The sequence below is a fragment of the Bufo gargarizans genome, chromosome 1, assembly GCF_014858855.1.
Source record: "Bufo gargarizans isolate SCDJY-AF-19 chromosome 1, ASM1485885v1, whole genome shotgun sequence".
NCBI classification, from domain to species: Eukaryota; Metazoa; Chordata; class Amphibia; order Anura; family Bufonidae; genus Bufo; species Bufo gargarizans.
This window is the reverse complement of record NC_058080.1, coordinates 313812264-313840156: the sequence shown is the minus strand read 5'-3', so window position 1 is coordinate 313840156 and position 27893 is coordinate 313812264. Positions and strand designations below refer to the sequence as shown.

Below are 27893 nucleotides of genomic sequence, written 5' to 3'. Positions count from 1 at the left end.
ACTCTTCATAGTTTTTGTCTATGGGGTTTTCAATATACTTTTTTTCATATTTTTCCACCTCTTGTTCCAAATCCTTTATTTTTTTTCCTTGTCCCTTTCTTGTATATTGCTGTATATTTTATAAATATCCCTCTAATATAGCTTATAGCCTTTGCAGCCTCCCATAATATATTATTTACCGCTGACCCTTCATTCATATCGGAAAAACTCCATTATCTCTTTCAAAATCCTATCATGTGCCCCTAGTATATTTATCCACCCTGTGTTTATGTGCATCCCTCTTTTTTTTTCAATCGTGTTTATATTTATAATAATTGGATTATGATCAGAGATCCCGCGTTGTCTGTATTTAACCTGTTCAATCTCAAACGAACCTTTATTATTAGTGAACACTAAATTGATCCGCGATAAACTCCTATGATAAACTCCTTTTCATCTGTGATATTTTTTTTAACTTAGAACCTGTGCAAAAAATTTGAACATTACCAGCTCTACATCTATTTTGCTGTCCATAACATTATTAAAGTCGCCCATTGCTAAAAGTGGTTTATCCCCTACCTTAAAGGAAGTCTCATCAGCATTTCACTTTTTTAACCCTTCCCATAGCTCCCTAGCATGCTTACAGTTAATAAAAACGTTACCTCTGGCATCAATCCTGGACTTATAAAACCATCAAAAACGATCTTTATAAAATATGCAAATGAGGGCTCGCAAGCGCCCAGGGGCGGTGTTATCCTCGTAGGTGCCCTGCTAGCTCAGCCTTTTCATTGCTTCCCCCTGCCCCTTCCTACCCTCCGCCCGCCCATCCTTTCCCTCTGACCGCCTATCTACCAACTTGTTATTCCGCCGAGATCCCGCGCCTGCGCACTCATTCCTTTGGCCGGCGCATGCCCACTGCGATGCCCATTCCTTGTACGGCATCACAGTATTTAATGCGCATGCGCCAATGTACCACCTCCTTTGTTGTGTTTTTGCGTCGTTAGCCGGCGCATACGCAATAGTTACTGTGATGCCTAGTTGTTCCGACAACCAAGTTTGTATAAAACCACAAAGACTTCGTCCCTCCACCCCCTTCAGGATCCCTAAACATCTCAAATTGGCCCACCTGGATCTATTTTCTAATTCAAGTATTTTATTTTTAATTCTCTATTCTCTTCCTTTAGGGTATTTTCCTGTTTCACCATTGTCTGTAAAAGGTCCTCCGAATCAGATATTCTTTTCTCTGCTTCTGTCAGCCTCTCTCTATATTTTTGTAGATCCGCTCTAAGAAGCCCAACCACCTCCTTAATATTAGCAAGAGAGAAAGATCTTTTATTGCCTGACCACAGCTCTTTATTTCTTGAAATATCTTGCAGGTGGGGCGCTTGCTCCACTTTTTTAGGGTTAATTTCATCCGCCTCTTTTAACTGTTTAGTAGCTCTCTCCCCAGTCTGGAAATCCTCATCGGGTAGTTTCAGGTTAATACTTTCCACCAAACCAAAGGGTTCCCCCTCCAAGTCTTGGGATATGTCGTCTTTTTTCTTCCAAGGGGGGCTACTTTGACTTTGCATATTAGTCAAAAGTTGTTGATTGAACCTTTCTGCTTTTTTGAACATTGGGGAAATTGAGGTGTTCAACTCCAATTGCCCCCTCCCCTTTTTGCCAGCCCCCTGTCTAGCCATCTCTATCCTCCATGGTTAGTCGGATCGAGACCCACCAATAATGAAACAGCCAGGCAGGGGGATTCCTCTGTCAGTCCCAAACAATTAGTATATTAGTACCTAACTCACAATGAAGGCAGTTTCCCTGTTACATTAAGACGATATTCTCCAAGCCCGTACTCCTAAATCAATATATGACTATTCCTTATTTGGACCTATTATGGCAGACTGTCCACAAGCTTGGTACAATACATTAACGATGTACATACTCAGTAAAGAGTAATACTCTTTTACTTAGTGGACCGTCGGTCACAAGAGGGACCAGTAGGTTACCAACACAAACCACTAATGAATCTGTAACAACCCCACTCACAATTCTTATGGTATAATTAGTGCAGCTAAATACAAAGTCACTTCCAATTAAGCAGTGCAAAAAATCTCTCATCCAATATAGATATGTCAGTTTTATATTTATACATCAAGCAATCCATTAGTAAGTAGCTCCATGCCGCAGTGTTGGTGAACTACAAACCCAAAAGGAAGGGGGGGGGGGGGGATTCAGCACATTTATACTCGACCAGGTGGCCGCTCTACAAATTTTGTCTAAGGAGACACCCCCCTTTCTCTGCCCACGAAGAAGCCATAGCCCTTGTAGAGTGAGCTTTTATATTTGTGGGGCTGTTTAGACCCGACTTCTGATAGCAACAAGTAATGATAGTTTTGATCCATCTTCCAATGGTGGCTTTAGATGCCTTTCTTCCCTTGTTAGGACCTGCATATTGAACGAAAAGATTATCATCCTTCCTAAATTCCTTCGTTGAATCTAGGTACTGTATGATAGTATCCTGAACATCTAGGAGCTGGAACTGATCCTGTGATTGACCATCTTTGGGAAAGGATGTTAGAATAATTTCCTGATCTTTGTGAAAGTCCGACACCACTTTCGGGAGGAAACCCGGATCCAAACGTAAAATTATTCTGACTGGGAAGATAGTAAGATATGGTTCCCGGCAGGACAGTGCCTGGATCTCGCCCAGTCGTTTGGCTGCAGTAATGGCCACTAGAAAAGCTGCTTTTAATGAAGGGCGTTTGAGTGAGATATCCTGGATAGGAGAAAATGGTGAACTTGTAAGGCTTCTCAGGACCAGGTTTAAGTCCCACTGGGGCGTCCTAGGGGTTAGGGATGGCCTTAATCTGGAGGCAGCTCTTATAAACCTCCTTATCCACCTATGGCTGGCTAGGTCCGTATCATAGAAGGCCCCCCAAGGCCGAGATTTGTACTTTAAGAGTGCTCGGTCTGAGTCCCAGATCTAAGCCCTGTTGGAGAAAATCTAGTACTTTTTCAATATTCGGGGAAGAGTTTACCGGATGGCTCTGGCCCAGCCAACTACAGTATTTCTTCCATATTTTAAGATATATCGCAGAGGTGACTTCTTTCCTGCTAGATTTAAGGGTATTTATAACCTTCTGATGGCTCTCTGCTTTTTAGGACCTCGCACTCAGGATCCAGGCTGATAATTTGAACAGACCTGGATTCTGGTGAAGAATTGGACACTGAGAAATAATGTTTTCCTGTAGGGGGATTCTCCAGGGTTGTTCCAGAGCTAGCTCTTAGTACTGGGAACCAACTTTTTGTCCAGTATGGGACAACCAGAATTATTGTTACTGGGTCCGACCTTATTTTCTGCAGCACTCTGGGTATCAACGGCCAAGGGGGAAAGGCGTAGGCCAGATACCAAGTCCACCTGATTGAGAATGCATCTGTTGCCCAAGGGTTGTCCCTTGGTTTAGGGAGCAGAAAGGATGGACCTTTGCGTTTTTCCTTGACGCAAACAGGTCTATCTGGGGGACCCCCCCATCTCCTGGTGATCTGATGGAATACGTCTGAGTTTAGGGCCCATTCTCCCGGATCTATGGTCATCCTGCTGAGGAAGTCCGCCTGTATGTTTTCTGTGCCCTTTAAATGGATAGCTGTGATAGAGAGAACACATTTTTTTCAGCCCAGGAGAATATTTTTTCCGCCAGTTCTTTTAAGCTTGTAGATCTTGTGCCCCCTTGATGTTTCAGATATGCGACAGCAGTTACGTTGTCCGAAAAGATTTTCAGGTGTTTTCCCGAGATCTTGTCTTGTGACACCTTCAGCACCTCCCAGATCGCCCTCAGTTCTCTGTGGTTTGATGATCTTCTTGACATGGTGCCTAACCAAGTGCCCTGGTAATTTAGCGAGCCTATTTTTGCTCCCCATCCTGTACCGCTTGCATCAGTGTTTATTTGTATCTCTGGATCTTTTACCCAGGATATCCCTTTTAGCAGGTTTCTCTCTTTCGTCCACCAGTTTAAATCTGATTTTACGTGATTTGGAATGGGGATTCTTTTTTCTAGAGAGCACTCTTGTCCCAATTTCTCAGGATCCACGACTGTACAACCCTGGTGTGAGCCCGAGACCAAGATACTGCTGTTATACAGGAAGTCATCATACCCAGGAGGCTCATGGCACTGCGAATGGAGCACTGAGATTGACTTTGGAATTTCTTTGTTTTGTCCATAAAGGAGGTTATCTTCTCCTGAGGGAGGGATGTGATCTGGGAAACTGAATCCAGGATCACTCCCAGACATTTCATTTTGGTTGAAGGGATTATGCATGATTTTTTTAGGTTTATTACCCAACCTAGGTCTGAAAATCTGCACATTAGATCTTTGGTAATGCTGTCTGTTCCTTGCTTCGAGGGTCCCAAGACCAGAAAATCATCCAAGTATGGGAATATTTTTATTCCTTCTGCTCTCAGGGGAGATATCATTTCTACTACGAGCTTTGTGAATACCCTTGGGGCAGATGAGATTGTTTTGCTTCTCCTAAACTGCCCACTAGGGCGAATCTGAGGAATTTTTGAGATTACTTTTTTATGGGGACGTGATAGTACGCGTCCTTTAAGTCTATGGACGTCATGAAGTCTCCTGCTTTGATCAAGGGAATAATGGATGTTATGGATTCCATTTTGAACTTTCTGTATGTGACCGCCTTGTTTAGTCCCTTTAAATTTATAATGGTGCAGAAGTTACCATCTGGCTTTTGCACCAGAAATAAACTGGAATAACAACCCCTTCCTCTTTCCATACTTGGGACTTCGGTCACTACCCCCGAGTCTATAAGCTGTAGGACTCCTTGCCAGATTTTTCCTATAATCTTTGGGCTGTGTGAAGTTATCCTGAATTTTCTTGGAGGGGCTGATAAATTCTATCCGGTAGCCATCCCGTATGATGTTTAAGGCCCACAGATTTTTGGTGATGGATTCCCACAGGGACAGAAAATTCCCCAGTCTTCCCCCCCCCACTCTGGCGTCATTGTTTATCTGACTGCTTATTCTGGGGGTTAAGAAGGAACCCTCTGCCTTTTCCCCCCTATCTCCCTTCCCTTTGCCCCTATAGGGTCTAGTCTGGGAATTAAAGGAACGAAAGGGCTTCTTTTTAGTTTCTTCTGGAAACCCCTTTTTATCTGCCGCCTTTTTCCAGGATGGAGTCTAATACTGGTCCAAAGACGTATTCCCCAGAGAAAGCTATAGAGCATAATTTGGCTTTTGATGCTCTATCCCCTCCCCAGGCTTTCATCCACAATGCTAGTCTAGCAAAATTGGTGAGGGCCGCATCCTTAGCAGCGAACCTCACCGACTCTGCCGATGCATCCGCCAAAAAGGCCGTGGCAGATCTGAGGAGTGGGATAGAGTTTAATATGTCCTCTTGTTTTTTATGTGTTCTTCTAACTCATTCAGCCAAAAACACATGGATCTAGCGACCGACGTCACGGCTATGTTGGTTTTAACCCCGAACATAGATGCCTCCCAGGATTTTTTTTTTTAGGAGAGTCAGCCTTCCTTTCCATTGGGTCCTGTAGCTGTGAAGAGTCCTCAAATGGGAGGGAAGTCTTTCGTTAAATAGTTGACGTCCGCTGGGTCAAATAACAGCCCATTTCTAAATTCTCTGCATACCCCAAGTCTTCTCTCTGGGTCGGTCCATTCATCCAGTATCATGTTTTTTTTAGATTCTCATTCATTGGGAGAACGTAATTTTTTTTGTCCGAGTCCCCCAAACATTTCGTCCAGGACGGACCTTTGTTTTTTCACCTCTTCAATCCCCATGGTTGCTCTAACAGCTCCTCCATATTCTTTGGAAGAAAAAAAGTATTTTTTACTATCTTCCATGATTTCACCCTCTGATAGAGCGTCAAGATCAACATTCTGTCTAGAGGTGGAGGCCTCCTCATCCATATCCTCTGAGACAGAGGATGGAACCGACAATCTTGGTTTTTTTGCCGGAGGTGTAGGCGGGATTGATCTGAGGGAGGCCAGAGAAGACTTAAATTTTGAATAAGTGATTTGACCTCTGACAAAATGGATGGTTGTTCCTCTTTTATAAGATCATTTATGCAACCATGGCAGAGCTTTTTATAATTATCAGGAAGCCTCTTGCTAGAAGTCGCACATCTCTTTACTTTAGTTCTTGTTTTGGGCTCTTTAACTCCCTATAAGAGAGGAGCAGCCAGGTATCAATAGACAAGATAATCAACAAGTTAAAAAAAAAAAAAAAAAAAAAAAACATACATCATTTGTCCTTTTCCACACAGGGGAACTCACTGTTGGAGTAGCCTTCCATCTGGGCTGCAGAGGCGTCAGGGGCAGACATCTGTGTATGTGCTCCAGGAGGAAGACCGGTGCGATCCACTGCCTGTTTGAAACTGCCGCTTCACACAGCCGGCACGGCGTCATCGCAGTGCGCAGGTCCAAGCTCCGCCCCTTCCGGCCCAGAGCAGAGTATAGTGCTGATGCTTCGATCGGAGTCGGTGTGCAGCATGTGCTGCTTGCGTGCGGTCAGCTTCCCAATGCAGGGAAGGGGGACCGAAGCTGTGGGAGGGATACAGGCTCCTGCGATCAGGAACGAGAGACTCCACTTTTGTCTTCTGCCCAGCTTTGGACCAAACCGCAGGAGGACGACGCAAATCCCCAGGTATTTTAAAATAAAAAGTTCTTTACCTCCACCAGGAGGGCTCCCTGCGAGTTGCCCCCATAGGGACAGGAAACAGAGGGTGAGAGTGGGTGGTGGACTTATAAACTCTGTGTTCCTGCCCCTACAGAGGTCAAGGGTCAATCTCATAGTAGAGCAGTCATGGTGGATGAAATGGAAAGTATATTACATTGCAAATGCTATGCTATCTACTTAGAGATCGCCTTGGTGTGCGGCAGACTGGCTCAAATGATTTTGTACAAAATGTATTTGCTAATCATCTCTAAGTTATTAGCATAGCATAGCATAGCATTTGTAATGCAATATACTTTTGTACTCCATTTGGTTTGTAGAGTGCTGTGTTTTTCAGGCAGTTAGTCAAGTCTCCGTCCTATTAACAGTCAATACAAATATAGTAACCATCCAGTTAGTAAGGATACACAATTAGGTTGTCCCAGGTAGTAAGGAGTGACAGCTTTTGCAGTTGTATAGCAAACAGTTAGGTTAGTTCATATCATACCATTAACATAATTAGCACGGCTTGAGCTCTCACACCAATTAGTATAGTTAACTCCGTTAAATAGACCCTAAAGTCTCCACAGGTTGTGAAACCTAACAGTTTATGCGGTTATATTAGACATAATTAGTTGGATTAGTTCACACCATTTCAATTCTTCCATACTCCGTTTTTATCTCTATATCTTTGAATGGCAGACCAGTTCTAATATACCACTTTTCCACCTTTCCAAGTGGCACCCATCAGGTTGCCACAAACTCACCTCCAACCTGACAGTCTGCACCATTGAGGAGTCTCGAGCTTACCCGCAATTAGTAGAAGAGTAGTTCTTACACCTATGCGGCAGTCAGCCAACATCCAGAGTTACCGAATTGCAGGCCAGGTAAGCAGAGGAAGAAAGAAAATTCAGGGAACTCAAGGGGGCGCACTCCCTCCACCAATGACCCATCTCCCAATATTGCCAAAGTCCAGTCTGCAGCAGCGGCCACACAGCTCGGAGTCCGGAGATCAGCAGCTTAACCCCCGCAACATCAAGGTATCAGGGGGACCAGACGACGAGGCAGCAGGACACGGGCAGCACCCCAGCAGGGCAGGAGAGCAAGACCACGGCTAGAGTGGCGTCCGAGGTATCATCTCCACCAAGGTGCGGGCTGGAGCTCAACGGTCGGAAGGGAGGTGCACACATCCTCATGCATACTCGTCCTCTGCATGGTCTTTGTTCTCCTTCCCCATGCACTGCTGACAGAAAAAGCCTTCTCTCCTCTGCTATATAAAATATCTTCTGGCATAGACTGTTTATGTAGGCCACTGTTGTAGAATTGTCGGAATAGAAGCCAACTTCAGTTCTCTCTACTGCCTTTAACTCCTTGAAATTGGAGGATGCTTTCCTCATGTTCAAGTCCCATCTCCCCTGCCAGCAGCTGTTATGGGAGTGGGCCCCCCAACCCCAAGGACTGGCATCTGTGGTAATTATAGTTGGGTTTAGAAATGTCCATGGAACCCCTGCGGATAGATTCTCTGGAATTGTCCACCACAACAGGGAAAGTCGTCTTGGATCAGAGTTTCCACCTTGCGTCAAAGGAAAAAGGGGAGCGGTCCCATGATTTTAGGAGGTTTGCTTGTAGCGCTCTGGAGTGGATCTGTGCATAAGGTACTGCTGGAATCACTAATGTCATCTGCCCAAGTGCCACCATTGCTTCCCTGAAAGTACACTGGTAAAAAAGGAAGACTGACCATAATTGTTCACTGATTGGAAGCGGAAGAAAACTTCTTTGCAGACCGGAATACAGCAGATTTCCTAAGAAAATGCAAACTTGAGAAGGAATTAGGTATGATTTTTTCCCATCCTAGATTTTGCAAAGTGGAGCACAGGAATTCTATATCTTTTTATAGTGTCTTTTCATTGAGAGACTATTGGGGGGAGAGAAAAAAAAAAGAAAAAGAAAAAGAAAAAGGAAAAAAGAAAAAGGAAAAAGAAAAAAAAAAATCGACCAGATAGGGCACTAACGCAAATCCAGACAGACAGTCTTACAAAAGCTGCTACTACTTTTGTAAAGACTCTGAGAAACCCCCAAAGGGCAGCTCTCTGTATTAGAGATGCAGTAACTCTCCCTGGACCCAGACTGCCGTTTTTAAAAACTTTTGGGAGGAAGCATTGTAATATGCATCCTCCAAATCCAAGCTTGCCATCCAGCAATCCTGGAAGAGGACATTTACAGATGATTTTATGTTCTACATACAAAATTCTTTGTAGCCCAGATATTTGATTTGTTTAATTATTTTTAGATTTAAAATCATTCTGCATGTTCCATTGGGTTTCTTCACGAAGAATAGAGGCTTGAACAAAACAAAGATTTTTTTTTTAGGAAACTTCTCCCCAGTCTCTCCTGGAACCCTGCCTACTCCTTTGTCTTTTAAAACTGGCCTGGGATTTACGGAAAAAGGAAGATGTTTTCTGAGGAACTGGGAAACCCTTTTCTCGTCTGAGGCCCTCTCTAGGATGTCATCAAGCAAGGAACCAAACAACCTAGAACCCTCACATGGAAGAGAGCAAAGTCTAGACTTACAGCCCAGATTCCCCCTTCCATCATTCAAGCCAGATAGCCCATCTAGCTGCATTCGATATGACATCTGCTCTGGCAGGAAAAACAGATCACATCAGTAGAGGCATCCGCCAGGAAGTCTGCAGCTTTAGAAAAGGTAGAGAGGAATTACCATCTTCCCTCCCTAGGTATTTTGTCCTTCTAAGATTTTTTGGCTATTTTAGCTACTGGGGCATCTACCGTGGGGGCTCTGTCATAGACTCCCGCTACAGACTCCTCAAACTGATTTTATTTTATTTTTAAACAGAATTAGAAATAAAATTTCCCATCAGGATTTTTCAATTTTCTGATAAGGGCTTCCATATTTTTATAAACGGGGAAAAGCTATGCCTTTTAGGGCTGAGACCCTCAAAACCCTGGCCAGGAATAGATTTAGGTCATTTCACATCCTCTCATTGCAAGGCGGTTTTAACGGCTTTAAGTAAAGGCTCGGTATCGTCTGGTGGAAAAAGCCCTCCCTGCTGAATCCTTATCTGAAGAGAAAAAAAATAAAAAATATCTGATGAGGTCTGGCTGGATTCTCCATCCTCGTCCTCCACAGAAAAATCTGAATCAGTCCTTATTGTAGGTAGACCTTTCGAGATCTTGGGCGATTCCGACCAAGTGATTTAATAGAAGATTTAAGTTCAGACCGTTCCAAGGCCTTAATATGTCTGGATAACCAACATATCTATACATGCTTGACAGGGGTTTAATATAAGAGGCTGCTAAGGCTACTCTACATCCTCCACATTCTTTAGGTTTAGTCTTTCCAGATGATTTCTTTGGTGTTTTTGCTACCTATAACAATAAAGCAAAACACCCAAAATTAGGAGAGGATAAAGCTCACCAGAAGTAGAGTCAAGCTTCCCCACTCCTCAGGAACAATACCGTGCTTGTGGGCCTTAAGGGCTCCGGGGTCAGCGCGTCCTGCATCACCTGGTTCCGACATGCTGGTGGAAAACCAGATGCTGCACAGCACTGTGTGCACACAAGGCTGACTGCCTTCTCCTGCTGCCAATTTATAAAAACACGCCTTGGCTCCTTTTAACCCTAGGCCTAAAACACCTAATCCAAAGCATAAGGATGCCCACCCCTCTTCTAGCCTGGTGCCCGGAAATGACATCATTGAGCCGGAAGGGGCCGTCCCTGCACAAACGCCAGGGAAGTGCACACTGCCATCTAGGAAGCAGGATGCCAGGTACCCTGCTGCAATGGACCGGGAGCCGGCTGAACAAAGCCACAGCGGCTCCCCATTGAGGCTTGGGAGGAGGTAGGAGGGAGAGCAGGCTCAGGCAGCAGCTCCCCCAGGAGACTGGCGCCGCCAGGGATAGGTCCCTTTACAGTGAAGTAGACCTGGACCTCCCGAGGTGAGACCCAAGCAACGATAGGAGCCAGAGCTCCTCAGGTACCTCCTATCCAGAGGACAGGAAACCTGAACTGAGGTGTGGTGGTTGGGGGGTGAACTATTTTATCTCTTCAGGTTTCCTGTCCTGGATGGGAGGTCCTAGTTGCATGTATGCCGTCATGGGTGAGGGGAAAAGTCCTTTGATAAATGCACCTTTTTGAAGGCATGGAATACAGAGATAATAAGTGAATACAGATGCTGTACCATTTACTTCATAATTAGAATTTAATTAATAGGATGTCATTTTTACACTGTTTGACCGTGTCAACAATCTGAAGCATGTAAATAATCCTGCACAACAGAAAGCCAGTTATGCTTTATCAAGTAGTTAAAAAAAAAATATTATATTTATAGGTCTATAAATTAAGTCAATGTAAAAAGGTTGAATTCACAAGTACAAACTGAAAAATTCTTGGGATTATAGTCATAGTCTAGAAGTTAACATGCCATTTATTTTACCTGAATCCACAAGACATTTACATACTACTAGTGAAACTGTTGGGTACAGAGCTTAAAAAAGGAGCTATCCCACAAAATGTACTATACAATGAGTAGGGCCATACCAAATGAAGTATTATTGCAATATACATGCAATAAATTTATTGGAGATTTATCAAAACCAGAGTAAGGAAAACTGGCAACCAGTCAGATTCCACCTTGCATTTTTCAAAGGAGCTCTGAAAAATGAAAGGTGGAATCTGATTGGTTGCCATACTGCAGCTAATCCAGTTTTCCTTCACACCAGTTTTGATAAATCTCCCCATTGTTTGTATTTTCATGTACTTTTGCTCTCTGGCAGTGCCCCCTGTGGTCTATTCTTCTAGTCCAGTGTTTCCCAACCAATGTGCCTCCAGCTGTTGCAAAACTACAACTCCCAGCATGCCAACACAACCAAAGACTGTCCAGGCATGCTGGGAGTTGTAGTTTTCCAACAGCTGGAGGCACACTGGTTGGGAAACACTGTTCTAGTCCATCTTCTCCTGCATTCGGAGGTGAGCAACCATGCTCAGCAACATCGCTGCCCCTGCCCCCCCCCCCCAGTACTGGCGTACGATTTCATAGTGAAGCAGATAAAGTCCAAACAACTTTTCTACTTTTAAATATTTCTATGAACGTGGCTTACTAGACAGTGGAGAGGGAAATTGTGAGGGCATTACATACCATATATATCTCTGGGGCTTGGGGATGATGTTAAGAGCTAACTGTAATGCATTTTATGAGATGCAGTTGCTTGATGAGCCGCTGCTGCCCACCCACAGAATAATTTGTGGAATAACCCCTTTTAATGCAAGTCCTTATCATATTAAAACACATAGAATATGCACTGGGATAAGAGTCTCTGTGTACAAACACATGTTTATCCAATTTCAGTACCGAAGAAGCCTAAACGCCATTGCTCAACAATGTTTTCCAAGCATCTTCAGCCCACTCAAGCCAAAGAACGCACTGCATGGTCATCTTGTCCACCAAGTTGTGAGCAATACTAGAAAACTAAAAATTTCACCGCTTTGACCTAGGAGGTCTGGCACTGAACTCCACCTCTTGGGTGGTCCTCATCATCATCATGATATGCTTCTCCATTGTAATGTGAACGCCTCTGCTGAGATGGATCAAATTCCATGAGCTCAACTTGCTCCATATCTTCATTCTCTTCAATTACTTTTCTTGAAGGTAGCAGCTTTTCTAACAAAGGAAGTCGGTCAGCTGAAATGAAGCCACTGGAAGGAAAGTTAACCTGCAAAGAGGGATGGGTGAAGCTAATTAATATGGCTAGCCATACGCCCTTTTAAAACTAGAGCAAGTGGTGCAACAATGTAAAAAAGTGGCTAACTATCTGTGCAAGCGACCTCAAAGCCCCCCAACTTGCAACTTCTGGAAGCTGGAGTGCAGGACATGATCAATTTCCCCCAAAAGCTCAGATTACAATGGGCAAGCTACTTAATTTACATTGTGTGGTTGGGAAGGGGTTAACGGGCATTGTACCTGCAGCCCATTAATTTACGCGAAGAGCGGTGGCGCTGCACTGTTACATACAATGCCATTGGCAGGTTTGGGCTGTCACACATAGCCCGATCACGTACTGTGACAGGGAAGTGAAACAAACATAATGCGCCACAACTAAGGTCAGAGTCTTGTGAAACATCAGATTGGTGAGGTCTTATGAACACAGTAGTCTAAATGCTAATATTTGGCATATGGAAGAATAAAGTCTAAAAACCTGAACCGTTTTCCATATACCTTGGAGCAATAAAATGTTGGTTTGTGTGCCCAGGCTATTAAATTAAAGGTGTACATTCAGAAGAAATGCAAACTGGAGAACTATGGCACCACCACCAAGCACAGCACCTAAGTGGTGCAGCTCATATACACTCTGCCCATTCACTTAAAAGGGAGTCTGTCACCACATTTGAGCATATTAGACAGATCCAATAGCGTTATATGTGCCACCCAGAAGTTAAAAAAACTGTACCTTTGTTGCATATACCGGAGGGGTCTTCTTTCAGCCAAAAAATGAACTTTGAAGATTCTGTAAATGCACCCTCTCAAGTGCCCAGGGCAGAGTCTCAATCTTCCGAGCCCAAGACCGGACTTCCCCAACGGCTCATAACCCCGCCCTCAGTGTGCCTCTGCCCGCCCGTTTACTCTCCTCCTCCTTTTCCACTGCGCCCGCTACGAATTTGAACACGCAGCCACAAAGGAAAAGGAGAGGAATGGAGAGTGGGCGGGCAGAGGCACACGGAGGGCGGGGTTATGAGCCGTTGGGGAGGTCCGGCCTTGGGCTCGGAAGATTGAGACGCTGCCCTGGGCACTTGAGAGGGCGCATTTACAGAATCTTCAAAGTTCATTTTTAGCTGAAAGACGACTCCGGTATATGTAACAAAGGTACCGTTTTTAACTTCTGGGTGGCACATATAACGCTATTGGATCTGTCTAATATGCTCAAATGTGGTGACAGACTCCCATTAAAAAGGGCTAAGTTTATGGTAGTCACCGTGCCAGGTATGCACTTGTTCTGATCATGATTTTTCATTTCATCACATCATAATATTTCAGCTAAATCCCCAAATCAATAAAGCAGAAGAAATAACTCACCTGGAATTCAACAATAAGGCGTCCTTTTTCATATGGTCTGCGATAGAGTGGCATACCTTCATTTAACACACATTTAACATCTCCATGTTTGACAATCTGACCTAAAAGAAAATAGAGACATCATGTGTTACTTTCCAATGAGTTCTAGTGCTTTCTGTCTAGCCGTGGCATGGACCAGTTTTGGAGTCAATCTACTAACCAGGATGAGAAGTAATAATTATAGTCCTTGAATCCAGCGTCACTATGGGTTTTTGAAAGCCACACAGCGCCTCCACAAGCTCAATTTCCATGTGCATCAGAAGATCCTCTCCCCTCCTGCAGTACATTCAAAGAAACACATTTATTTTTCCTATTCAGAATTTTAAAAAACAAGTGTTGGACAAGAAATTGCTATTTCATACCTAGTAAACACAGCATGATCCTTCAGATCCAATACAATAATGATATCTCCTGCCTCAAGGCCTGGCTCTTGGTCACCCTCTCCAGAGAATGTGATTTTCTGACCATCCTTCATTCCTGTGTGAAAAAAGTGTGAAAGTAATTGGATAACAGGGTTTTTTTTTTTTTTTTTTTTTTATTGATTTAGTTTTTTTTCTGACACTTTAAAAGTCTTATGGAGAAGCCAAAGAAAACTGTCAAAACTTAGGACAAATGTATGTATCATTTATTTTTTTGCCCTACAAGATGCACTTTTTGCATCTTGTGAAGAGATTACTAATGAGAGTTTCCACAATGGAGGTCTGATTGGGGCTCTAAGCTGAGGTCTGACCTGAGGGCTAATAAAATATATTTTTTTCATTACTTGCCCCAGTCGAAATTTTAATTCTTTAGACTAACACCATTTTGAATAGGAGAGAATTTTTTTTTTAATGCCACTAAAATGGTGTTAAAATGTCAGCCTGAAAGCTTAGAAAAAAAAAAAAAATACTCAGTTCTTTACGACAATTAAAGGCAGAAAGGATTACAACAGCCAGTCTGTAGCCACAAACCTTTGTCAATATGAACTTCCAGAATCTTCTTTTCTCTGATAATCTTCCGTCCATTGCAGTTCTTACACCGGTCTTTTGGATTGATTCTCTCCCCTTGACCTTGACATTCTGGACATACAGATTGGATCTGCTGGACCATTCCTGGCCCTATTTGATGGATTCGAATTTGCATCCCAGAACCTCTGCAATTCACACAGCATTCCACAGCTCCTTTTCTACCGCCACGACCTGAAATTAAAGCAAGCACATGCTACATAATCCCATGTAGAACTGAAGCTATAGTCCACTGACCATACCAGGAAACAACCCAATATGAGCACTTCTCTGGCACTGTGCATCACCTCTGTGGACAGGTCTACTTTAGTAAATACTTTTATTCCCCAGTAAATGTCAATTTATATCTCATTATAACTGTGCCTTGTGCTTTCCTTTCAGGGAGCTACACAGGGCTCCCGGTTTCATGATGAGTGGGGGTCTCAGTGACCTAATAGTTATCCCCTAGCCGGTGGATAGGGGATAACTTTAACAGCTGGAATACCCCTTTAAGCCATTTCAGGATTTGACAGTAACTGACAGCCTTCCATCTATGAGTGTGCTCACGGAGCTAGTGGTCACTGATCGGACCGCCTCCTTGGCGTCAAAGCCCAGAATGATTGATCGTTTTGTGGGTAAAACCTGTATTTCATTTATCTATCGGCTCAGCTTCTCACGCTCTATAAACATGCAGCTTGCGGATTATTTTGGATTTTCACAGTGACATGTACCCTTAAAAACGCCCCTTATAAGCTGAGGCACACACATTCTGCTAACACCCATTCAAAGCATGCATTGTTTCTGGCAGGAGCTTTGGAATCAGGTTACTCAGCACACCAAGATGGAAATAACTTCAATTTTCAATTAAATCAATCCGTTAACTTTTTTTGGAGCGAGAGGCTGGTCCCACCCTCCCCCTCAACTGACAGGACTAGACTATGCTTGGCCCTGTCAATCTTGCACTGTTGCTCCAAGTATCAGTGCAAATGCAGAGGATTTGCTGCTGCTACCGGGGCAGTGCAGACAGGCTGCTGATGTCTGGGTACATCTGAAACAGGAGCTCATTAACTAAGTTGAATTACTGTGCTTCACACCATACCTTCACATTTGTCACAAATGGTGTTCTTCTGTAGAGCCAGTTTGCGTGTAGCCCCGTTATACAGATCTTCCAGTGACACGGAGAGCTGGTGGACTACGTTTTTACCTGCAAGCAATGATACCTTTGGTTAAAACAGTCTCAAGAAATCCTGAATCTTCTAGAAGACAGATGTGTGGATAAGCACATTACCTCTTCGCTCCCTCTGCATTCTTCCACCTCCACCGAAGAACATATCAAAGATGTCCATTGGTGAGCCAAATCCACCACCTCCCATTCCACCCTCTTTGATGGCCTGCTCACCACCCTTGTCATACAAATCTCGCTTCTTTGCATCAGAAAGTACTTCATAGGCTTGAGAAATCTGCTTGAACTATAAAATGCAGTACAATTACTATACAAGTCTCATAACCATAAAACAGGTATGCCATTCTCAATAATGATACCAACCTTTTCCCCTTCATTGGGATTCTTGTCGGGATGGTACTTCAATGCAAGTTTTCTGTAGGCCTTTTTGAGCTCTTCCTGGGTGGCATTAGGCTTTACCCCCAGAACATCATAGTACCCTGTTTCAACCACCATTTTTCTTCAGGTATCTTCAAATGTTACTGTAAAAAGAAGTATTTATCTCTTAATTACACAGCCAATGCTATGATACTATAGTGAACTCATACAAGACATTTAGAGGGAACCTGTCACACTGTACATACGTGCAATCTGTAGGCAGCATGTTATAGCAGGAGGGGCTGGGAGACTGATAAAATACTATGAGATCAGATGGGTGCAGAAGGGAAAATAGATAACTGTATACACAAAAATATAAAACATAACCTTTATTCGGTAAGTGTTAAAAACATACACAAAGCCTAAAAAAACAAAATGTGCCAGATGTGTAAGAAAAACAAGTGCACTCCAGGTTTGACACTTGCAACCAATCAAGGGTTCTTTTAGCTAGTTTTTAATTATTCTAATCCGCCCTGTACACTGGCTAGATCAGGGCTGGCCAACCTGTGGCTCTCCAGCTGTTGTAAAACTACAATTCCTACGATGCCCTGCTGTAGGCTGTCTGAGCATGCTGGGAGTTGTAGTTTTGCAACAGCTGGAGAGACGCAGGTTGGCCAGCCTCGGGCTAGATCATGGTTAGAAACAAAACCCTACGCTGGATGCTTAGCAGAGCACCCGTCCTGGTAAGGGCAACCCTTAGATCCAGGGCTGGAAATGGTCCCTACAACCCAATGCATTTTGCCACTTTGGAAGGCTGGCCAGCCATAAGCGCTCTATACAGTATTAGAATGTATTAGCTCTTATGAGCCGAAGTTATTACTTTGCGTAAGTCTAGTTTCGTGTCTGTGTTCCGAAAAAAAACAAAAAAAAAAACAAACAGGACATGTGCTATTATTGTCTACATTATGGACAAGGATAGGGATGTTCTACTAAGGGCTGGCCCTTTGCGCAAAATAGAGAATGCACAAGACCGGTATCAGTGTTTTGCGGATCTGCAAATCACAGACTGCAAAACAATTGTTGTGTGTATCAGCCCACTTGACACCGTTACCATGGGGGAACAAAACAGGGGCACCAGTACTATTCAGACTACTGCTATGGGGGCACAATTATTGTGGGATACAAAAGGTGGCACTATTTTACTGTGGGCACTTTTCCTGTGTTGTGCACCACTAACACTTGGGTACAATATGGAGCTCCAGCACTACTGTTAGGTACATTGCTTGTGTGGCACTTTTTGGGTTGGGGAATAATTGTAGCTAGACATTAGCCCTGGACATCAGCAGACACGCGATTACTATGGTCCTCCGGAGCAGACGTCATGTGTTAAAAGATTAAATGTACAGCAATGTTGTCAAGGGGTGCCCCCCCCCCCCCAAATTTGTGGCACAGTGATACCCAAAGGTGGAACCAGCCCGTCCCCAGAACCGCTATTTTCAGCAGTGCCATAAGTGCAAGGTGGCAGTGCTTTCGCAGTCTGCTCTCCATTCACCATTATGGGACTTCTGGAAAAGGGTACGGCACGTGCACGTCTGCTCTCCCTTCCCTTCGGAGGCCCTGTTCGGGTGATAGGAACAGGTCCCACTCCTACCTGACACTTGTGTCAGGTACCTAGTGATCTACCACAAATCCTGAGATGGGAAAATCCCTTTAACTCTTCAGGTCGTTAGTTATGCCGCTATCTGGACTTTTTTTCATTTTTAGATCATACATTCCCTAAAAGGCCATAAAAGGATGGTCCGATAAGACTACTTTCACAGTCGTGTTTGATGCAGATCCGTCATGGACCTCCACAAACGCCTCCGTTCAGATAATACAACCGAATTGCATCTGTTCAGAACAGATCCGTTTGCATCATCTTTAACATAGACAAGACGGATCAGTCTTGAACACCACTGAAAGTCAATGGGGGACCGATCATTTTTCTATTGTGCATGCCAGACTGTCACAGAAAACGGATCCATCCCCATTGACTTACATTATGTGTCAGGACGAATCCGTTTGCAAGCAGCATTTTGGTGTCCGCCTCCGAAGCGGAACGGAGACTGAACTGATGCATTCTGAGCGGATCCTTATCCATTCAGAATGTATTAGGGCAAAACTGATCCGTTTTGGATGCTTGTACGAGCCCTGAACAGATCTCACAACCGGAAAGCCAAAACGTCAGTGTGAAAGTAGACTTAACTGTACAATAAAAATTAAAAAAAAGCATATCGCTGACAGGGGCATCCCATAATAGTTACTACATGGTTGTAACCCCCTTCCAGGTAGACTGCAGAAGACACCACTGAAGACCCTCTGAAAGGACATGGGATGGTTGCTATGGAGATAACGACCGTTGTAAGAAAAGGTACAAGAGGTACCAGATAGCAGTGCATTGTGGAAGCTCAGATGACCGGATACGACCACTGCATGGTTCCCGGCCGTACTGAGTTTAATTACCGTGGCGCCAGAAGGGCCACAGAAGGCTCTCATTAAACTAATGAAGACGGCACTGTTCAGTGGGTGTGTATTAATGGCCGCACAGTACTGAAGGTGCCACATGAGCATTAAGGGTGGGTTCACATCACGTGTTGCTAGGTCACATGTTTGACAACAGGAGTCAGTTAGCCGTCTGTTGCCAAGGGCAACTGGCATCTATGTACACAAACAAGTGAATAGGGCTAAACTGCAATCCCACATACAGCCTGAGGAGAGGCGCTTTCTTAAAAACAAAAATGGCACCACAACATTCATTTTGTGCTTTAGTGTTTCCCGAGATTCTGATATTGATGACCTATCCGCATGACCAGCGCGGATCTGACAACCAGCACCCCCTCCACCGTAAAAGCGGCTGGGGTGATGGGGTGTTTGAACTCCACAGATCAGATATTAGATGGCTGGATTATATCTGCAAATCCCATCCAGACTGTGGCTCCACTGATCTCAGTTTACAGTATTGCAGATACGGCCGCTTTCAGAACACACTGCAGCCAAAGCTTACATTCACACCGTATAGGCTGCCATATCACAGATGTGGACCCACTCACTTGAGGGTCTGCAATCCTCAAGATACGGCACTGTGCAGAACAGAGACACGGATCAGAAGCACTTCCATTGGCTTTATGGTCCGTGCCTCAAGCTAGGACATGCCCCATCTTTTGCTGTATATTGCAGCCCCAATCAAGTCAATGGGTGAGCTCCGCAATATGGGATTCATACAGCCGGCTTACGTTCAAGTGAATATACCCCAAGTCACCCTTCCGTGGACCAAGCTAAAGATGGCTGACATCAGCAGTCAATACAGCATTCTCCTGACCAGTCCCAATGATTTCCATGCTCAGACAAAAAAAAAAAACAACAACCTTGCTTCGCCGTACACATTAGTCTAAGGCCCCATGCACACGGCCGTTGTTCACGGCCGTGTGCGGGCCGTGGAACCGCGGCCTGGATCCCTCCTGAGAGCAGGAGCGCACGGCGTCACTGGTTGCTATGACGCCGTGCGCTCCCTGCTGCCGGCACAGTACAGTAATACACTGGTATAGATCATACCAGTGTATTACTGTATTGCGGCGGCAGCAGGGAGCGCACGGCGTCATAGCAACCAGTGACGCCGTGCGCTCCTGCTCTCAGGAGGGATCCAGGCCGCGGTTCCACGGCCCGCACACGGCCGTGAACAACGGCTGTGTGCATGGGGCCTTAAGCTGAGGGAAACAAACAAAAACATTGAGGTTGAAATTTAAAGGGGTTCTGCAGTTTGTTTTAACGATTATCTATCCTCTGGATAGATCATCAGCTTCTGATCGGCAGGGGGTCCGACTCCTGGGACCCCCGCCGATCAGCTGTTTGAGAAGGCAGCGGCGCTCCAGCAGCACCGCAGCAGTCTCACTGTTTACCGCCAGCCCACTGACGTCACGACTAGTATCAACTAGCGTGGGTGGGGCTAAGCCAGGGCTCGACAAATCCCAGGCGCCAGGTCGCCATGGCGACCAGAAATTTAGTCCTGGCGCTTGGGTATTTGTCAGCCTGTTTTCAAAGGTGCCTGGGCGATGGGTGCGGAGCGCTGTTCTGTCCGGAGACAGCACAGGAGTGGAGATGAGCGGAGAGCTGTGTGACGGTGCCTTAGGTTCCCTATACCCGGCTGCTCTTTGGACACGCTCCCTGCCCATGGCTGAGTGTACGCCGCGGAAGTCCACTGTGACAGACGTGATGAGGAGAAACGCCGCCCTGCCCCCAGCGGGCTCGGGCCACCCATGTGCTCTATAAGCGGAATGCAGAGTCTGGCCTGGCAGCACGTTAAGCAGCTGCTGTGTCTGATGGGCCGGAGGCCTGACCTGCTGTGCGGGGGCCATAGCGCTGACCTGCGCCCTCCTCGTGGCTCTCAGGTTCACCTGCAGGTAACTTACACGCCTCCAGTGCAAATTACTACTACACTCATCCAAGTGAGGCAGGAGCCTGAGGTGTCAGCACATGTACACTGTATGCCATAGTCCTATATACTGTACATATATCATGGTCCTGTATACTGCATATACCATACTATTCAGCACATGTACACTGCATATGTAACATGGTATACAGTATTATTGGGGGGGGGGGGGGAGCACTATGGGGGAATCTACTGGGGGCTTTATGACGCGGCTCCGCCTGGCTCCTAACTTTTTTAGCTGGCTCCTAGATTCCAAGGAAACTTGTCAAGCTCTGGGCTAAGCTCCATTCAAGTGAACAGAGTTTAGCCGTGCTCACACTAGTTGATACTAGTCGTGACATCACTCGGCCAGCGGTAAACAGTGAGAAGGCCGCAGCACTACTGGAGCACTGCTGCCTTCTCAAACAGCTGATCGGCGGGGGTCCCAGGAGTCGGACCCCCTGCCGATCAGAAGCTGATGATCTATCCAGAGGATAGATCAGTTAAAACAAACTGCAGAACCCCTTTAACAATCAACGACCATTTTAGCTGACCAATGACACAGCATTGTTGTTACAAAAAAAAAAAAAAAAAAAAAAAAAAAAAAAAAAAAGAAGTCAGCCACGTTTAAAGGGTTTCTGTCAGCAGAAAAATGGGTATTAACCTGGCTGACATTAGCGATGTGCTAATGTCAGCTCAACATAACTATATTAGTGTCACCTCACTGCCTTTATTGAGGAAAACAAAATTTTATAATATGCAAATGAGCCCCTAGGAGCAGGGGGCGTTGCATCTGCTCCTAGAGGCTCCATTTGTCCACGCCCTTCTCTTGATTGACAGGGCTAGGGCAGCGCTGATCTCCTCCCGCCGGCCGTGTCTGCAGTGTAAATCTCACTGAACGGCACAGGCAGCTGCTGGCTTCCTCACTGCACCGAATACTGAACGGCACGAGAAACCCTTTAAAAGGGGTTATCCCATCTTAGACAATAGGGGCATATCGCTATGATATGCCCCCATTGTCTGATAGGTGGGGGTCCCACCTCTGGGACCCGCACCTACAAGGAGAACGGAGCCAGGAAGAGTTGTGGCTGGAAGACCCTGGGTTTCCCAGGGTCCGTCCACCACCAGGCACAGCTCCCCACATCTCCCATTGAAGTGAATGGGAGCGCACAGCGCATGCACAGCCACCGCTCCCATTCATTTCTATGGGGCCGACGGAAATAGCCGAGTCTGCGCTCAGCTATTTTCGGCGGCTCCATAGAAATTAATGGCCCTCCTCAAGTTTCTCCGCTCAGTTCTCCTTGTAGGTGCAGGTCCCAGAGGTAGGACCCGCACCTATCAGACAATGGGGGCATTGATATGCCCCCATTGTCTAAGATAGGATAACCCCTTTAATATTCTCATCTGACTGACACAAGTAGGGAGATTTATCACACTGATGTAAAGTAGAACTGGCCAAGTTACCCATAGCGACCAATCAGATTCCACCTTTCATTTTTCACAGCTCCTTTGGAAACTGAAAGGTGGAATCCAGTTGGTCGCTATGGGTGACTAGGCCAGTTCTACTTTACACCAGTGTGATAAATGACCCCCAAGGACTTTTCTCCATTGCCTGGTTTCATGGACTAACTTGTGCCCGGTCATATCTGAGAAGTGATCATTCACCAGCCTTACAGACATCAGGATCTGGAGGCCTCCCCGTCACCATAATGCACATGTTCAGCCACCATGTTGGGACCAGAGGGGGTCTTAGCCTCCAGTCAAACATGTCAGGCATACCCCCTCCCTTCCCCCACACACTATATACGTCACTGGGAACTAAACACGAGCTGGCTCCATATGGATCGGCTATAATATGCACTGCTAAGGTATAGGGGACGGAGAAAAGATCGGACCCCTCCCCCACCCGGCAAGACGAGCTACAGCTGCCCCGGAAAGGCGTGCGGGAAAATGCGGCGGGATTTGGTCACGGCCTGTAGCGTAAACGGAGGGATAAGATCCCCGTATAGAATACCAGTACACTACAGGATAGAGATCTGGCGACCGCCAGAGAATCACCCGTAATAAAACGGCGGAGACTGAGGGAAATGTCCGCGACACAAAACGAGCCGTACGGCAGACTAATGACGAGATTACCAAGAAGCAGCTTCCCGAGCAGAAGCCGCACTCACCTAACTGGCACACGAATCCGCCGTCCTTTCTCCTTCACCAGCAGCTTCTGGAAAGATCGAACGAGAGAGCCGCATCCGGGACCTTATGCGAAAGAGAGGCGGTCTGACAGAGCGTGACGTCAGGAATCCGGAACCGGCTCTCGCTCTGGCACCGCCCATTGCACGGTCCCATTTGGAACGCAACGTTCTACGTGGTGACAGTTGGAACGCAACGTCGACACGTACGCGCTAAATTGTCCAGTGCTGAGGTGTAAATGGTTTTTAGGCTCCGCCCCTCTGGGTTTGTCAGCAGAACACTAGGTAAGAGGTGAGTGGCCACGTGACTGAAAGAAAAGTCTTCATTTATACACTGTTATAATTAAAAGAATGTATGGAGCTTGTCGTGTGGGGGCACGTGTACTCTGGGTGGTTGTGGCGTTACGGGCATGCGTAGTGGTAAAGTTTACCAACCCGCTAACTCATGTGGACGTTTGTCTTTGAGTTACATCAGGGCAGAGCTGTAAATGATGTGGTGAAAGGCAGCCATCATTGTCCTCCACGTGGGGGCATGGCAGGAAGGAGGTGTGCACCAAGGGGTCGTCCTGGGGGTGGCTCAGCAAGATTAGGCCCTGCTCACAGCATGCTGGAGTTTTCACATCACCTTCTCCATGAGGGAAAACCGCCATGAAGAAAACCATACTAGACGCTAGCTAGCTAAAATGGCTTAGTTGCCCATAGCAACCAATCAGGTTCCACCTTTCATTTTTTAAGGGCTTCTTTGGGAAATGAAAGATGGAATCTGGTTGCTATGTGCAACTAGATTTATAAAATCTTCCCCACTGTGTTCAAAACCGCCACAAAAATGAAAGTGACTACAAAATGTGCCTGAGATGAAGAATTCCAAAGGCGCGTTGTCGGCGATTGTGGTGATCAGCTGCACCTCTACATAAAGCGATTTTTCAATACTTGTTTGCGTAGGCGGTATTTGAAAGATATCCAGCTCTGATTTGGCGTACTCTGCTGACGCGTTATGTACAAAAGCCATAGTGTTTGATTAGAAGATGTCACCCAGTGAATGACTTCTTGTTTTCTGGTGACAACGTCTCTTAGGTGGCGATACTTTATTATTAAAATGTAGTAGGACTATGGCGTCGCGGACGCACTTTCTTTTCTGTGTTTTCTTGCAAATTTGCACAACGTCGGCGCCTTCCTGCGTTTGCGCAAGCCTATTTATTTGATCCATAAAGGCAGTTGACGCTGTAGTGACAACATCTTTAGCTATATTCCTAGCGTCCATTTTTAAGTGCGGTTTTACAAGTTCTACGCCTTTTCCGAATAGGGGAACGACTTGTCGGAACAAACCACTAAATAAACCCGCGAGACCCGAACCGTACATGAATTTGTCGCCCTGAAACGGCGTGCGTTATGTAATAATGTGTGTATGTCTCCAGGTCGCCGTACACTCTGAGACATTTTAATATGTCGTCACAGCGCGAGGTCTACAGTGTAATCGTACGATAATTTTACCGTATTTGAATTTAACGGGTTTAGTTTGACTATTTCGGTATTTTTACCGCTTAATTCCACAGTTCTTAAAAGCTGAACGTAACTATTGCCGACAAGTTGATGTTGAATGATGTCAGTACAAACAAACATTGTATAAAATCCAACTTTAACCCCTTAAGAACCGGGCTCATTTTCACCTTCAGGACCAGGCCATTTTTTGCAAATCTGTAGTGATAACTTTAAAACGCTTTGCCTTATCCAGGCCGTTCTGAGATTGTTTTTTCGTCACATATTGTACTTCATGACACTGGTAAAATGGAGTAAAAAAAAAATTCATTTTTATTTATAAAAAAAAATTTGCAAAAAATTTGGAAAAATTTGCAAATTTTCAAGTTTCAATTTCTCTACTTCTATAATACATATTAATACCTACACAAATAGTTCTTACTTTACATTCACACTATGTCTACTTCATGTTAGGATCATTTTTGCAATGACATAGAAGTAAATCTTGAGATTTCTCAGAAATTTTCAAAAACCAACTTTTTAAGGACCAGACATCATCAACGGTCTCTAACTCAAGAGGTACACTCAAGTATATGACAACACACAAACGAAAAAAGAGTGCAACCACATCAGATTTCTGAGATTAAAAAATAACATTTTATTTATATCACAGTAAAACAACATGTATTATTGTACATAAATATGTGTACACGGGGACAAATCACAGTTATAAATCACCTTCTCAACAGACCCATAGCACTAATATTGCCGAGATTTACCCCCTTGCACTATATTCTCTGGGAACTCCCAGCAGAAATGGATCACACTGAGGGGATCTGAACCAAGGCAAACAAATCAATTGCACGCATGCTTTCCATGTAAATCTGTGCCTCAGTAATGCGGCTCTAATCATCAGATTTGACAAAGCCGAAAGGTGCACTACATGAGTATGTTACATACCAAAATGCAGGGGCTGCGGGCAAGGTGAAGATACTCCTCAACGCGCGTTTCGCGTATAGTTTGCTTCCTCAGGACCAGTTCAGGTCTGAAGTCACTTTGTGAAGCTTACATAATAGAAACCACCCAAAAATGACCCCATTCTAGAAACTAGACCCCTCAAAATATTCAAAACTGATTTTTACAAACGTCGTTAACCCTTTAAGTGTTCCACAAGAATTAATGGAAAATAGAGATACAATTTCAACATTTCACTTTTTTTGGCATATTTTCCATTAAATTTTTTTTTTTTCCAGTTACAAAACAAGGGTTAACAGCCAAACAAAACTCAATATTTATGTCCCTGATTCTGTAGTTTACAGAATTACCCCATATGTGGTCAGAAACTGCTGTACCGGCACACGGCAGGGCGCAGAAGGAAAGGAATGCCATAAGGTTTTTGGAAGGCAGATTTTGCTGGACAGTTTTTTTTTTTTTTTTTTATATATACACCATGTCCCATTTGACAAAACTCGACAAAAGTGACCCCATTTTAGAAACTATGGGATAGGGTGGAAGTTTTGTTGGTACTAGTTTAGGGTACATATGATTTTCGGTTGCTCTATATTACACTTTTTGTAAGGCAAGGTAACAAGAAATAGCTGTTTTGGCACAGTTTTTTTTATTTTTTTATTTACAACATTCATCTGACAGGTTAGATCATGTGGTATTTTTATAGAGCAGGTTGGCACGGATGCGGCGATACCTAAAATGTATAATTTTTTTTTATTTATGTAAGTTTTACACAATGATTTCATTTTTGAAACAAAAAAAATCATGTTTTAGTGTCTCCATAGTCTAAGAGCCATAGTTTTTTCAATTTTTGGCCGATTATCTTAAGTAGGGTCTCATTTGTTGCGGGATGAGATGACGGTTTGATTGCCACTATTTTGGGGCGCATATGACTTTTTGATCGCTTGCTATTACACTTTTTGTGATGTAAGATGACAAAAAAATGTCATTTTTTACACAGTTTTTATTTTTTTTACGGTGTTCACCTAAGGAGTTAGGTCGCTCTATTTTTATAGAGCCTGTACGCGGCGATACCTAATATGTATGCATTTTTTTTTTAATGTAAGTTTTACACAATGATTTCATTTTTGAAACAACAAAAAATCATGTTTTAGTGTTTCCATAGTCTAAGAGCCATAGTTTTTTCAATTTTTGGGCGATTATCTTTGCTTGATGAGATGACGGTTTGATTGGCACTATTTTGGGGTGCATTTGACTTTTTGATCGCTTGCTATTAGACTTTTTGTGATGTAAGGCTTCGTTCACATCAGCATTCAGCCTTTCCGTTCTCCTGCTCCGTTATAGGAGCAGAAGAACGGAAAGGACGGATTGGGCACATAACTGAGCCGAGCATAGCCTACGGACCCCATAGACTTTAATGGGGCATGCAGTACTTTCGTCTCCACTCCAAAATCATCTTCTGAGCGTAAACCTAACGGACCCCATTATAGTCTATGGGGTCCGTAGGCTCCGCTCGTCTCATTTATGTGCCCAATCCGTCCTTTCCGTTCTCCTGCTCCTATAACGGAAAGGCTGAACGCTGATGTGAACGAAGCCTAAGGTGACAAAAAAATTGTTTATTTAGTACAGTTTTTATTTTTTACGGTGTTCACCTAAGGGGTTAGGTCATGTGATATTTTTATAGATCCGGTCGATACGGACGCGGCAATACCTAATATGTATACTTTTTTTAAATTTAAGTTTTACACAATAACCGCTTTTTTAAAACAAAAAAAATTATGTTTTAGTGTCTCCATATTCTGAGCCATAGTTTTTAATTTTTTTTGGCAGATTGTCTCAGGTAGGGGCTCATTTTTTGCGGGATGAGGTTACGGTTAGATTGGTACTATTTTGGTGGGCGTACGCCTTTTTGATCGCTTGCTGTTGTACTTTTTGTGATGTAATGGTTTATTTAGCACAGTTTTTATTTTTTATGGTGTTCATCTGAGGGGTTAGGTCATGTGATATGTTTATAGAGCTGGTCGATATGGACGCGACGATACCTAATATATCTATATATCTTTTCCCTATTTTTTAAAATTTTCATTACTTTCTTTTTGGAAAAGGATGCTTTTTTTTTTACTTGAAACTTTTTTTTTTTTGTAAAACTTACATTTTATAGACTTTTTTTTTTTTTTAACTTTATTATTTGTCCCACTCTGGGACTTCAACATTGCAGGGTCTGATCCCTGTTTCAATGCAGCACGATACATCTGTATTGTGCTGTATTGAACTGTTAGTGTCTTACACTGTAAGACGCTAACAGTTGCCTAGGAGACCCAGCCTGGGGGCTGGGCCTCATAGGCCTCCGTACATGCCAGGCCCCAAGCCTTGGAATGGCTTGGTGCTGCTATGGCAACCATCGAGTCCCCGCCACAGCAGTGGGGGGACCGATGGATGAGGTGAGGGAGCACAAACCTCCCATATGCCGCGGTCATCGCTGACCGCGGCATATGAGGGGTTAATCACCGATGCTGGTG

General features: G+C 44.5%; 2 protein-coding genes across 3 annotated transcripts in view; one reads left to right on the top strand and one right to left on the bottom strand.

Moving 5' to 3' along the window:
- Positions 1–10842: 10842 nt before the first annotated feature.
- Positions 10843–23053, bottom strand: DNAJA1 (DnaJ heat shock protein family (Hsp40) member A1). The gene is made up of 10 exons (XM_044305420.1): positions 22915–23053; positions 16303–16460; positions 16045–16225; positions 15856–15960; positions 14724–14951; positions 14136–14250; positions 13934–14049; positions 13735–13835; positions 12062–12376; positions 10843–11660 (listed from the first exon to the last, which is right to left on the bottom strand). The coding sequence occupies exons 2-9, from the start codon at positions 16432–16434 to the stop codon at positions 12155–12157; spliced, it is 1200 nt and encodes a 399-aa protein (XP_044161355.1). The 5' UTR covers positions 16435–16460; positions 22915–23053; the 3' UTR covers positions 10843–11660; positions 12062–12154.
- A 41-nt stretch (positions 23054–23094) lies between these two features.
- Positions 23095–27893, top strand: part of APTX (aprataxin) — a 55638-nt gene continuing 50839 nt past the window's right edge. Inside the window, exon 1 of one of the 2 annotated variants that reach the window (XM_044305431.1) lies at positions 23095–23221. In XM_044305431.1, the coding sequence (XP_044161366.1) occupies positions 23169–23221 (53 nt within the window). In that variant the 5' untranslated portion in view covers positions 23095–23168. The remainder of the gene's footprint in view (positions 23222–27893) is intronic. The other variant, XM_044305440.1, reaches the window with a different exon arrangement.

Coding starts and splice junctions, on each gene's coding strand:
- DNAJA1 (XM_044305420.1), bottom strand. CDS start 16,434: ATGGTGGTTGAAACAGGGTACTATGATGTTCTGGGGGTAAAGCCTAAT. Junction 16,226..16,302: donor ATCCCAATGAAGGGGAAAAG/GTTGGTATCATT, acceptor TGCATTTTATAG/TTCAAGCAGATTTCTCAAGC. Junction 14,251..14,723: donor GGAAGTTCATATTGACAAAG/GTTTGTGGCTAC, acceptor TTTTTCACACAG/GAATGAAGGATGGTCAGAAA.